The 13335-nt window shown below is 40.1% G+C and overlaps 1 protein-coding gene across 1 annotated transcript in view; it reads left to right on the forward strand.

Annotated features, from left to right (window-relative positions):
• Positions 1-9952: 9952 nt before the first annotated feature.
• LOC139380532 (collagen, type V, alpha 2a) overlaps positions 9953-13335 on the forward strand; it is a 62652-nt gene continuing 59269 nt past the window's right edge. Inside the window, exon 1 of the mRNA XM_071123271.1 lies at positions 9953-10190. Within this exon, the coding sequence (XP_070979372.1) occupies positions 10100-10190 (91 nt within the window). The 5' untranslated portion in view covers positions 9953-10099. The remainder of the gene's footprint in view (positions 10191-13335) is intronic.

Below are 13335 nucleotides of genomic sequence, written 5' to 3' on the forward strand. Positions count from 1 at the left end.
TGTTCTTTTTTTTAGAATCATTCATGTGTAGGAGTCTTGCATGTATAGTTTGCTACTTTCGTGAGAACTTTGTGTGAAACATGACATGAATTAAAACCTGCCACAATCATTTACTTTGCGCCTTAGGGCCTCCATAGTTTAAGGATATTGGAAAAAGTAAGAACATACAGTTACAAAAAAATGTATGGGAGACTCCCCCCAAAATGTTGTGGTGTATGTTTACTTAGATACAAACCAAGGAGTATAAACAGGAGCACCTTGAAAATGTATTACTCTCCTCCTACAAAACACCTTCTTCCGGGTATCTTCTGTTTTTGTTCACTCATTTATTGGCCACACAGGTCCTCCGGGTTAAGGAGGTAGATGTCTTTCGCAGATGAACAAGGCCCTTGACACTTCATTTTGAAAGAGGGAAAGCGATTATGGTCTTGTTGGCAGGGCAGCTGGGCCATGTGTAGAACTGTTTCTGTGAACCTGGTGTTGTTGTGGAGGGGGTTGCTACAGGCAGGAGATAGCATGAGGGAGGTTTCCTCCATCGGAAGTCTGCTCACAGCTTACAATACCATGGAGAATGACCAATCCTACAATCCTTGCTGCAAGGAGAGACTATTTTTCCCTGAAACAAATGTTGTTGTTTTTTTACATGTTAGCATTTGTCACAGAAAGAGAATGTTTAATTTAAAAGTTTAAGAAACGGGGTTTTGGGGCACATTTTACAAAGGACAGGGTATGCACTCTGCAAAGACGATTTGACAATAATGTAGTAAAAAGTTGGTTACGGGTATATACAGTTTCTTCGGAAAGTATTCAGACCCCTTGACTTTTCCCACATTTTGTTACGTTACAGCCTTATTCTAAAAATGATTAAATAGTTGTTTTCCCTCATCAATCTACACACAACATCCCATAATGACAAAGCAAAAACAGGTTTCTAGACATTTTTTAAATATTATATTTAGATATGTATTCAGACCCTTTTACTCAGTACTTTGTTGAAGCAACTTTGGAAGCGACTACAGCCTCGAGTCTTCTTGGGTATGACACTACAAGCATGGCACACCTGTATTTGGGGAGTTTCCCACATTCTTCTCTGCAGATCCTCTCAAACTATGTAAGGTCGTATGGGGAGAGTTGCTGCACAGCTACTTTCAGATGCACAGCTATTTTCAGCTACTTTCAGATGTTCGATGGGGTTCAAGTCTGGGTTCTGGCCACTCAAGGACATTCAGAGACTTGTCCTAAAGCCACTCTTGCATTGTCTTGGCTGTGTGCTTAGGGTTGTTGTCCTGTTGGACGGTGAATCTTCGCCCCCAGTCTGAGGTCCTGAGTGCTCTGGAGCAGGTTTTTACCAAGGATCTCTCTGTACTATGCTCTGTTCATTTTGGCCTTGATCTTGACTAGTCTTCCAGTCCCTGTCGCTGATAAACATCTCCCACAGCATGATGCTGCCAACACCATGCTTCACCGTAGGGATGGTGCCAGGTTTCCTCCAGACATGACGCTTGGTATTCAGGAGAAGGGTTCAATCTTGGTTTCATCAGACCAGAGGATCTTGTTTCTCATGGTCTGACAGCCTTTTGGCAAAATCCAAGCTGGCTGTCATGTGCCTATTACTGAGGAGTGGCGTCTGTCTGGCCATTCTACGATAAAGGCCTGATTGGTGGAGTGCTGCAGAGATGGTTGTCCTTCTGGAAGGTTCTCCCATCTCCACAGAGGAACTCTAGAGCTCTGTCAGAATCACAATCAGATTATAGGTCACCTTCCTGACCAAGGCCCTTCTCCCGATTGCTCAGTTTTGCCCGGGCGGCTAGCTCTAGGAAGAGTGATGGTGGTTCCAAACTTATTCCATTTAAGAATGATGGAGGCAACTGTGTTCTTGGGGACATTCAATGCTGCAGAACGTTTTTGGTACCCTTCTCCAGATCTGTGCCTCGACACAATTCTTTCTCGGGTTTCTACAGACAATTCCTTCGACCTAATGGCTTGGTTTTTGCTCTGACATGAACTGTAAACTGTGGGACCTTATATAGACAGTTGTGTGCCTTTCCAAATCAGGTCCAATCAATTGAATTTACCACAAGTGGACTCCAGTCATGTTGTAGAAATGTCACAATTATGATCAATGGAAACATGATGCCCCTGAGCTCAATTTCGTGTCTCATAGCAAAGTGTCTGAATACTATTGTAAATAAGGTATTTCTGTGGTTTTGTCTTTTTTTGTCTTTAAATGTGCGAACATTTATAAAAAACCTGTTTTCACTTTCTCATTATAGGGTATTGTGTGGAAATTGCAGAGGAAAATGTTTTATTTAATCCATTTTAGAATAAGGCTGAAATGTAGCAAATTTTGGAAAAAGTCAAGGGGTCTGAAAACTTTCCGAAGACACTATTTCCTGTACATGTGTTTTCCATCTGCTGTATAAATCCTCTGCCCAACATAATGCATGTAAAGGAGAAAACAGGAGTCAAAAGAACCTTTGAAAATCTTTTTTTTGCTAAAAAAGTATTTGGAAACAATGCTGGTTTCTTGGTAGTAGACTGCCACAAAAGTGGGGTAATAAGTCACTTCATGATGGTGTGTTAGCTCTGGTTGGAGAAATTGTTTATAGCTATATTTGGCAGGCGTTCCCTTGGAGACCTAGCTAATTATTTCCCTTCTCCATTCAGGTCGCCTAGCTGAGTCTAAAGTTGTTTCGCCTCTAGCAAAGAAGCCCACTATAAAATTCCCAAACATTTGATCCACATGAGTCAACCATTTGTTGGAAGGAAGTATGGAATTTATGTTCCTAGGATTGAAGATACGTCCTACAGTAGGAACATACATTCTCACATACCTTTCCTGCAGTCAAATGACCAAATCTCCATTCATGGCCTCAAGGGTGGAGTGTTATTAATATTATTAATAATTTTAGAATTAATAAACATTCTTTCAAAAAGCCCACCGGAAATACAGTGTTTTTATGTCAAATGGTTTTGATATATTTCAGTCTATTGAAAAGTATATAAAGTGTAACATTGGGATTCAAACTAAAAATGTTGAACATTTCAACTCTATATCTGACATGGTAAAGGTGTTTCTTTTTTTTAAGACCATAACCATTTTTGTGAAGAATATACTTTTTTTTCAAAGTGGATTTGTTTAAGATTACCAAGGAACACTCTGTGTGACCCGGATTTACCCCACTGCAATAAAAGGTTTTAACGTAGTTTGCAACAGTAAAGAAAACAAAAAGTCAAAAAAGTTACATTTTAGGACATCTTTTAAGAAAAAACATTTTGGGGGGAAACATCTTTCTCCAGAAATCTTTAGGTTGGTAAACAGGTGCTCAATCTTCCACCATCTTGGAGCTTCCTTACAGTAAGGGGAGGTGCTAGATTGTAGAACAACCAATGGAATTAAGTGGTTTCTCCCGCTATTACCATTGGTATTCTACTTTTAGGGGCAGTTATTATGGGAGGATTCAGATCAAGGATGCAAGTCGAGCCCTATCATAGTTTTCATAAAATGCTTCCCTAATCTATCTGTGAAGGCTGGATGGGTGAAGATAGTATGGCAAAAGCTCTTCCTAAGACAACAATTTGTTAGCCTAAAGTATTGTTAGTGTTATCTATTGTTTTCAGCACACACTATTATTTCCGCATAACCCGTTTTTTCAAGTTGGTAATGGAAAGTGATTTTATGTTGCCTAACACTGTTCTCTCATAAGGAAAGGACAGGAATTTTTGAGAAAATATTAAAGGAGAATGCAAAGATGCATTATAGTTATTGACTAGGACTGCTATATGGGTTTAAATATCCCAAGATGTAATTGTAAACAAACACTGTATAGCCTCAAAACATGGTTAAAACTATACTTTTTAACTCATGGATAGTCAGTCAGTCCTTGCATTCATAGCCACATTCGTCACTGCACCCCTATCTCCATGCACAAATTAGTTCAACTAACCTGTACCCCCTTGTTATTGTTAATTTATTGTGTTACTTTTTATTATTTTTTACTTTAGTTTATTTGGTAAATATTTTCTTAACTCTTTCCTGAACTGCACTGTTGGGTAAGGGCTTTTAAGTAAGCATTTCACGGTAAGGTTCTGCACTTGTTGTATTCGGCGCATGTGACAAATAAAGATTGATTTGACATCTTGAAATTTGAGAGTGGTTACATTTCTCCAGCCCGTCCCTAAGCTGTCTATCTAAAAAAAAACGTGGCGGGGTGCCAGCTTTGTTGTTGTTTGAACAGCAGATTGCCCCATTAAAATGTAAAGGTACCACTCTCACAATCCCAGGACATAAGCATGCTCTCCTACATACAAAATGGAGCCTCTCCTTTGTAGCGGGCAGCATGGTTGGTATTTGTCCATATTACAGTCTCTTTCACATGTCTTTTCATCACATGTATAGTACAGTAGAGTGCTCTGCACAACCTGTCATGCTCAATGGAAATACCAGGCCTTGCATTTTTTTCTGGACATTGTTCCAACAGGTTGTCCTTCTACTGTATATTGACGTAGACTGTTCGCTCCTGTGGGACGACTCTGGGGACTATTTACATACAGGGCCTTCAGAAAGTCTTCACACACCTTGACTTTTTCCATATTTTGTTGTGTTACAGCCTGCATTTAAAATGTATCTAATTGAGATATTTTGTAACTGGCCTACAAACAATACGGCAATAATAGTGTTTTAACATGACCTTTTAATGACTACCTCATCTCTGTACCCCACAGATACAACTATCTGTAAGGTCTCTACAGCCGAGCAGTGAATTTCATACACAGATTCAACCACAAAGACCACAAAGACCAGGGAGGTTTTCCAATGCCTCGCAAAGAAGGGCACCAATTGGTACATGGGTAAAAATGCAGACATTGAATATCCCTTTTAGCATGGTGAAGTTATTACATTCACTTTGGGTGCTGTTTCAATACACCCAGTCACTACAAAAATGCATGCGTCTTTCCTAACTCCAGGGAGAAAGGAAACCGCTCAGGGATTTCACCATGAGGCCAATGGTGACTTTAAAACATTTACAGAGTTTAATGGTTGTGACAGGTGAAAATTGAGGATGAATAGACAACATTGTAGTTACTGCACAATACTAACCTAATTGACAGAGTGAAAAGAAGGAAGCCTGTAAAGAATACAACATATATAACTAGGCACCAAAGTAAAAATGTAGGAAAGCAATTACATTTTGTCCTGAATACAAAGTGTTATGTTTTGGGCAAATCCAATACAACACATTACGTAGTACCACTCTCCATATTTTCAAGCATACCAGTGGCTGCATCATGTTATGGGTATGCTTGTAATCGTTAAGGACTGGGGAGTTTTTCAGAAAAAAATAATAATTGGGGTGGAGCTAAGCACAGGCAAAATACTAGAGGCAAACCTAGTTAAGTCTGCCTTCCACCAGACACTGGGAGATGAATTCACCTTTCAGCAGGACAATAACGTAAAACACAAGGCCAAATCCACATTGAAGTTCCTTACCAGGAAGACAATGAGTGTTCCCGAGTGGCCGAGTTACAGTTTTGACTTAAGCCTATGGCAAGACCTGAAAATCAACAACCAATTCGACAGACCTTGAAGAATTTTGAAAATAAATGTGGACAATGTTGCACACTCCAGGTGTGGAAAGCTCTTAGACTTACCCAGAAATACTCACAGCTGTAATCCCTGCCAAACGTGCATCTACAAAAGTATTGACTCAGGGGTGTGAGTACCTATGTAAATGAGATACTTTTTTTCATTTGTAATACTTGTTTTTTTATGTACTTGTTTTCATTTTATCTTTATGGGGTATTGTGTGTAGATGGGTGATAAAACAATTTTAAGTAATCCATTTGGAATTCAGGTAGCACAACGTGGAAAAAGTCAAGGAGTATGAATATACAATATGAAGGCAATATGAAGACATCTAGCAGAGATGCTAATATTGACAGACAAGAGAGAGAGACAGCACACAGCACACTAGATGTCAGTTACATGACTAGTTTTGATTTACATTTAGTTGAGTTTTCAACTAACGTGAATTCAATAAAAAATGTCACCATGTCATTGTTTTTGGTGAAATAATGACAAAATGCCCTAACGTTGATGACTTTCTGCAAATCCAATCAGTTTGATTCAACTTCATCACATTGATTTGTTGTGTTGAGATGACGTGGAAACAATGTCGATTCCACCAGTTATTCCCCAGTGCGAGACAGGTAGGCAGGCAGACATTCAGGCACATACACTTACACAGACATTCATTTAACATCTTTGAACTTTTTCAACAAAAGAGGGCAAAAAAAATATTTTAGGCATTTGCCTTACTTTCAGCAATCCATTGCCAGACAGCCAGGAACATAGAGAAGGAGGGGAGAGAGGCCAAGATTCAGACTAATGTCTGCTCCCTGTGCAGCTACAATATAGCCTCCCTCAGGCTATCTTCTCTGATGACAGGCCTATAACAGCTGCCTTTCTCCTCTACTTCCGCCACAGTCCCAGTGGTTCACCACACATCCAGTCCTGATGGCAAGTAAATCACCTGATGCTTTCTACACCTTGAGAACACAGTCCAATGCTTTTCCTCTCATTAACTACCCACAACGTAAAACACAGCCAGGAGACTGAAGTGTGACTGTGACAGAGGAACTGTTACACATACAGTTGAAGTAGGAAGTTTACATACACTTAGGTTGGAGTCATTAAAACTAGTTTTTCTACCACTCCACAAATTTCTTGTTAACAAACTATAGTTTTGGCAAGTCGGTTAGGACATCTACTTTTTCCAACAATTGTTTACAGACAGATTATTTCACTTATAATTCACTTTATCACAATTCCAGTGGGTCAGAAGTTTACATACACTAAGTTGACTGTGCCTTAAAACAGCTTGGAAAATTCCAGAAAATTATGTCATGGCTTTATAAGCTTCTGATAGGCTAATTGACATCATTTGAGTCAATCGGAGGTGTACCTGTGAATGTATTTCAAGGCCTACCTTCAAACTCAGTGCCTCTTTGCTTGACATCATGGGAAAATCAAAAGAAATCAGCCAAGACTTCAGAAAACAATGGTAGACCTCCACAAGTCTGGTTCATCCTTGAGAGCAATTTCCAAACGCCTGAAGGTACTACATTCATCTGTACAAACAATAGTATGCAAGTATAAACACCATGGGACCACGCAGCTGTCATACCGCTCAGGAAGGAGACGCGTTCTGTCTCCTAGAGATTAACGTACTTTGGTGCGAAAAGTGCAAATCAATCCCAGAACAACAGGAAAGGACCTTGTGAAGACGCTGGAGGAAACAGGCACAAAAGTATCTATATCCACAGTAAAACGTGTCCTATATTGACATAACCTGAAAGGCTGCTCAGCAAGGAAGAAGCCCATGCTCCAAACCGCCATAAAAAGCCAGACTATGGTTTGCATCTACACATGGGGACAAAGATCATACTTTTTGGAGAAATATCCTCTGGTCTGATGAAACAAAAATAGAACTGTGTGGCCATAATGACCATCATTATATTTGGAGGAAAAAGGGGAGGCTTGCAAGCTGAAGAACACCATCCCAACCCTAAAGCACGGGGATGGCAGCATCATGTTGTGGGGGTGCTTTGCTGCAGGAGGGACTGGTGCACTTCACAAAATAGATGGCATCATGAGGAAGTAAAATTATGTGGATATATTGAAGCAACATCTCAAGACATCAGTCAGGAAGTTAAAGCTTGGTCGCAAATGGGTCTTCCAAATGCACAACAACCCCAAGCATACTTCCAAAGTTGTGGCAAAATGGCTTAAGGACAACAAAGTCAAGGATTGGAGTTGCCATCACAAAGCCCTGACCTCAATCCTAAAACATTTGTGGGCAGAACTGAAAAAGAGTGAACGAGGAAGGAGGCTTACAAAACTGACTCAGTTACAGCAGCTCTGTCAGGAGGAATTGGCCAAAATTCACCCAACTTATTGTGCGAATTTTGTGAAAGGCTACCCGAAACGTTTGATCCAAGTTAAACAATTTAAAGGCAATGCTACTGTAACAGTATAGCTTCCGTCCCTCTCCCCCGAACCAGGGACCCTCTGCACACATCGGGGCGGCAGTGTAGCCTAGTGGTTAGAGTGTTGGGCTAGTAACCAGAAGGTTGCAAGTTCAAATCCCTGAGCTGAGCTGACAAGGTACAAATCTGTCGTTCTGCCCCTGAACAGGCAGTTAACCCACTGTTTCTAGGCCGTCATTGAAAATAAGAATTTGTTCTTAACTGACTTGCCTGGTTAAATAAAGGTAAAATAAATAAATAAACATAAACAACTGACACCCACGAAGCATCGTTACCCATTGCTCCACAAAAGCTGCGGCCCTTGCAGAGCAAGGTGAACCACTACTTCAAGGTCTCAGAGCAAGTGACGTCACCGATTTAAATGCTATTTGCGCGCACCACCGCTAACTAGCTAGCCATTTCACATCCGTTACACTACCAAATACTAATTGAGTGTATGTAAACTTCTGACCCACTTGGAATGTGATGAAATAAATTATATTGAGAACACATACATAGGTAAGACATAACTGTTGAACTTCAGAACAAAGTATGTCTTGCTGACAGCATATTCCAGCACCTCACTCCTCTCTCGACTCAAGACACTTAAGGGGCTAGTGCTGAAAATCTTATTCACATCTGTTCAGCTCTTGAAAACCATAGTAGACATTTTACAGTAAATATAGTTTGTCACAGAAAATGAATCAAGAAAACTTTTCCATTTTCAACTTTAAATGAACGAACTCCATGGGGACAATATTTTACCCTGAATTGATGGTCATTGGGTCCCATGAAAACTTCTTCTGAGTTAAACAAATAATGAGTTTAATAAAAAATTGCCTAGGAATGATCATAGCTCATCTCAATATTATGCTAATTCCTGGAAAGGTTACTCCCGGTTTGTCTTGAATCTGACAGACGAGGCTCTACCAAATACAAGTGTAATATGCTCCTCTGATTCCAGGCCTGGTCCAGAAATATTTCCTCCCTCCTAATCTCAGCACTCAGAACCAAATAAGCTCAGGCTGTCTCAAGAGACTACTCCCTCCAGTCCCTCCCTCTTTGAGGTTTGCAGATCTGAGGGAATCAAATAGGTGAAAGCAATATGGCAGAGGCTTTCCAGAGCAATGAAATGATTCTCTTGCTCCATAAGGTTGTGTGACAAATTGACAAGGCTTCCCCTTCCCCTATCCCTTCTGTAATTTGCTGAGCCTTCTGAGTTCCATCTTGGATACAGCTGCTCTGCCACCTCCTCTACGTTGATATTAAAACCTAACATTTCAGGCATAGAAAGACTCTTGAGTGGATTTCCTGCTTCAGCTTTTCAGGGGAAAATGCTGTATCCCTGAAAACCGGATGTTAGCCTTTTCTGGCGAGTCTGCATTGGCTGCTGTTATTATAAAAGGAGAATCAAACTGTTATTCCTTTCATTTCTGAGGGCCCATCAATCAAAAGTCAAAGGGACCTGCCTAAGAGCATTTAAACAACGTTATTACATGTTTTCTGTTCAGATTTCCTATCACCTTTCGACAATGATAATGTTCCATGAACTCTATTCTTATTCTTCTAATAAAACGTTGCCTTTCAGACCCTGCTAAGTTTGGTGCCTTGAAGACAATAAAACAGCACTTTAACAGTCCTGCTTAGCAACCACTCCAGGGAGGGTGTGGGGAGGGAAGAGCAAAACAGTTTTAAACAAACAAAGCTTTTCTTATCTGTTTCTTCTCATCTTTGCTCTAATTCTGATCTTGTTGTTTAAGTAACAAAAACGTATCATTCATCATTCAAAAGATGGGAACAAGGGTGTAGTTTTCAGAGCCACAAATGCCTTTGATTGGATGGTTATGAGAGAGGACTGACAAAAGGGGGAGGAAAATTAGGGTTGCCAGCATTCTTCTCACTTAAAGCTGTAACTACCCAAAAAAGCACTCGTGCAGTCTGGGTTGGGTCTGCCTTGCTCGCTGCTTATTGGAAGTGTTCTCTGGCTACATGGTACAGTGATAACCTGGGCATTTCTCATCCCTTTTTTCCCACTTTGTGCACAAGTAGAGCCCATGTCTTTGTTGTAGACATGATGAGCTTTGTGCATTCAAGGATTTGCCTTTTTCTGGTTGTCTCTGTGGCTCAAGTTTTGTTTGTGAAATGCCAGGATGGAAACAGTGGTAAGTACATCCTTGTTAGTTTATTTGAACAATGAATTGCTGATTGGTGTAGCATTAAGAGTGTGGCTGTTGGTTCCAAGATGAGTTGAACTTTAAACATGAGCTTGTTGGATTAGGACTTGATTTTTTTTTCTGTTGTTGAATTTGAACATTTATCTGTGAAGAGCCTCGTTTGGTTCAAATTGTTGGATGTTAAGGTAGTTCTGGAGTGTGTTCTGCTAAATACAGATAACAATTAAACAATTAAACATAAAGCATGAATAATAATAATAGTGTATTACATTCGTAATGCACTTTTCATTATTCAGTGTTTTTGTTGTTGTTACCAAATAGAAGAAAAAAATGTTTATTGAATTGGATCTGTTTTTGCCAAAGTAGATAGCAAGGACAGTGTTTTTTTTTTTTTTGGGGGGGGTCTTTTTTACGTTCTCATGAATAGCAGCTGAAGACACAGTGAAGGTATGGAACATGTAAGATACATGTCTGTAAAGGATGATTGGCACAGACCTTAGCTGGCAGAAACTCAAAAATGAATTCCAGTTTTGGACGAGAGTAACTATAGTGTGGATTATCTTAAAGTGGGAAATCAGCTCTCAATCATATACTGTACTGTCCTGCATGGACATACAGTATGTCAGTGATTGCCAGTGATGTTACATGTTAATCTAAGGTGCTAGAAGAAAGCCCTGAGAGAGAAAAGAAGTGCCAGAGGACTAACTTTATTCCTCATCTCTTGTTCATTAAGTGTTACCAGCAACCAGATTTTTTTTCTCTGCATTCTACATCTGCCTAGACTATTTCAACACCATGTGTCTCGGATGGAACATAGCTTGCATTCTAATGCAGAGTCATTGGAGCTCTCTATAGGTAGCCTACAGACTAGCGACCCAGCACTTAAAAACCCAGAGCTGAGTGTTACTGTTGTAGTGACTTTATGTTTTTTAAATGCCATGATGTCATGGAATATTGTTCAGTGTATGATGTCATGAGGGGAAAACCATAAAGCAGACTACTGAAAAGGATCTTTGTGGCCTTTGAGTGGCCCCTGTTTTCAGCTCAGTGAGCTGTCAAAACAATATGTTTGATTTGTAGCTTAAGCTCAATTGGAGTTTGTTTTCCAAGTACCCATAGATACTGTATTTGTTAGATTTTTTAAAAAGTAATTCACCCAAAACATGACATCGGTGTAACCTAGACAGGGAGCCCTCTTGTGGTGGAATGAACAGGAACTTTAAAATGCCTGTTTTACGTCTGTGCATGTATGAAGTGTAATGATGTTCAACATGTCGGCACATTTTGTGTTGAGCTAATTACCGTTATTACAATGATGTTGCTATAGAGCCATCTCTTCCATAGTATTTATTACATTAGCTATTATAGGAATATATGGCCAACTGTGAAGCCTGACAAGATGGGAAAATAAATCCAATACTCTTGAAATACGCCATATTTAAGTAGGGCCCCTGACCTAATGCCTCTTCAAAATGGACAACTGGTGATGACTCCTCAGAGGAAAATTATCTTCCTCACATTTTATTCCATTTCAGAGCACTAGTCCCAGAGGGTCTATAGTTTTCCCCTCTGCTCTCTGTGGATGCAAGGGTTTCCATATTTGTCCATATGAAACAAGGCACTGAGAACCTGAACTCATGTTCCCACAGAACATTGACAAATTATGTCAGCACAGGGAGAAGACCATCAAAAATGTATTCCTGTCAAAGCAGCAGAATGTTGACTCAAATTCTTGCAACTAAGTCAAAAAGGAGTCAACTGCTTTTGAGGGATGTTTTAGTGTATGGCTTCATTAAATTACTATGTTAAGTATAGAGAGTTGGTCAGTGTTGAATGGATTACAATCTAAGCCACTTTACATCATTATGAGCAGGAAGGCATAGCCATCCAATTTTCCAAGGTGTTTATGAGTCCTTAGAACGTCAGCAACAAACCCTGTATTTAGAACTTTGTCATTTCAAGAACCCATCAAACTCTGTTTGACACTCTGAATCAGAACCAGACTACAGATGCAGTATCTTAATTTGGTCATACTCACAGACTAGGCAAGGAGGGCATTAATCGGAGAGGCAACAAAGAGACCAAAGATAACCCTGAATGAGCTACAATGCTCCACAGCGGAGATTGGAGTATCTGTCCATAGGACCACTTTAAGGCGTACACTCCACAGAGCTGGGCTTTACAGCAGAGTGGCCAGAAAAAAAGCTGTTGCTTAAAGAAAAAAGTAGGGGAAGACTCCCCAAACAAATGGAAGAAGGTACTCTGGTCAGATGAGACTAAAATGTAGCTTTTTGGCCATCAAGGAAAACGCTATGTCTGGTGCAAACACAACACCTCTCATCACCCTGAGAACACCCTATCCCCGCAGTGAATCATGGTGGTGGCAGCATCATGCTGTGGGGATGTTTTTCATCGGCAGGGACTGGGAAACTGGTCAGAATTGAAGGAAGGATGGATGGTGCTAAATAAAGGGAAATTCTTGAGGAAAACCTGTTTCAGTCTTCCACAGATTTGAGACTGGGACGGAGGTTCACCGTCCAGCAGGACAATGCCCCTAAGCATACTGTTAAAGCAACACTTGAGTGGTTTAAGGGGAACATTTAAATGTCTTGGAATGGCCTAGTCAAAGCCTAGACCTCAATCCAACTGAGAATATGTGGTATGACTTAAAGATTAAGGTACACCAGCGGAACCCATCCAATTTGAAGGAGCTGGGGCAGTTTTGCCTTGGTGAATGGGCAAAAATCACAGTGGCTAGATGTGTCAGTCTTATAGAGACTTACCCCAAGAGACTTGCAGCTGTAATTACTGCAAAAGGTGGCTCTATAAAGTATTGACTTTGGGGTGGTGAATAGTTATTCACGCTCAAGTTGTCAGTTTTTTATTTATTTATTGTTTGTTTCACAATAAAAAATATTTTGCATCTTCAAAGTGGTAGGCATGTTGTGTAAATCAAATAATACAAATGCCCGCTAAAATCTATTTTAATTCCAGGTTGTAAGGCAACAAAATAGGAAACATGCCAAGGGGATGAATACTTTCGCAAGCCACTGTAATTATAATCCACATAACATTTCACATTTCCTGTTTCTGCAGGATTATTTTCCTGCTGTGTGAAACTGACTTTAAATTG

This window comes from Oncorhynchus clarkii, chromosome 22 (genome assembly GCF_045791955.1).
Source record: "Oncorhynchus clarkii lewisi isolate Uvic-CL-2024 chromosome 22, UVic_Ocla_1.0, whole genome shotgun sequence".
NCBI classification, from domain to species: Eukaryota; Metazoa; Chordata; class Actinopteri; order Salmoniformes; family Salmonidae; genus Oncorhynchus; species Oncorhynchus clarkii.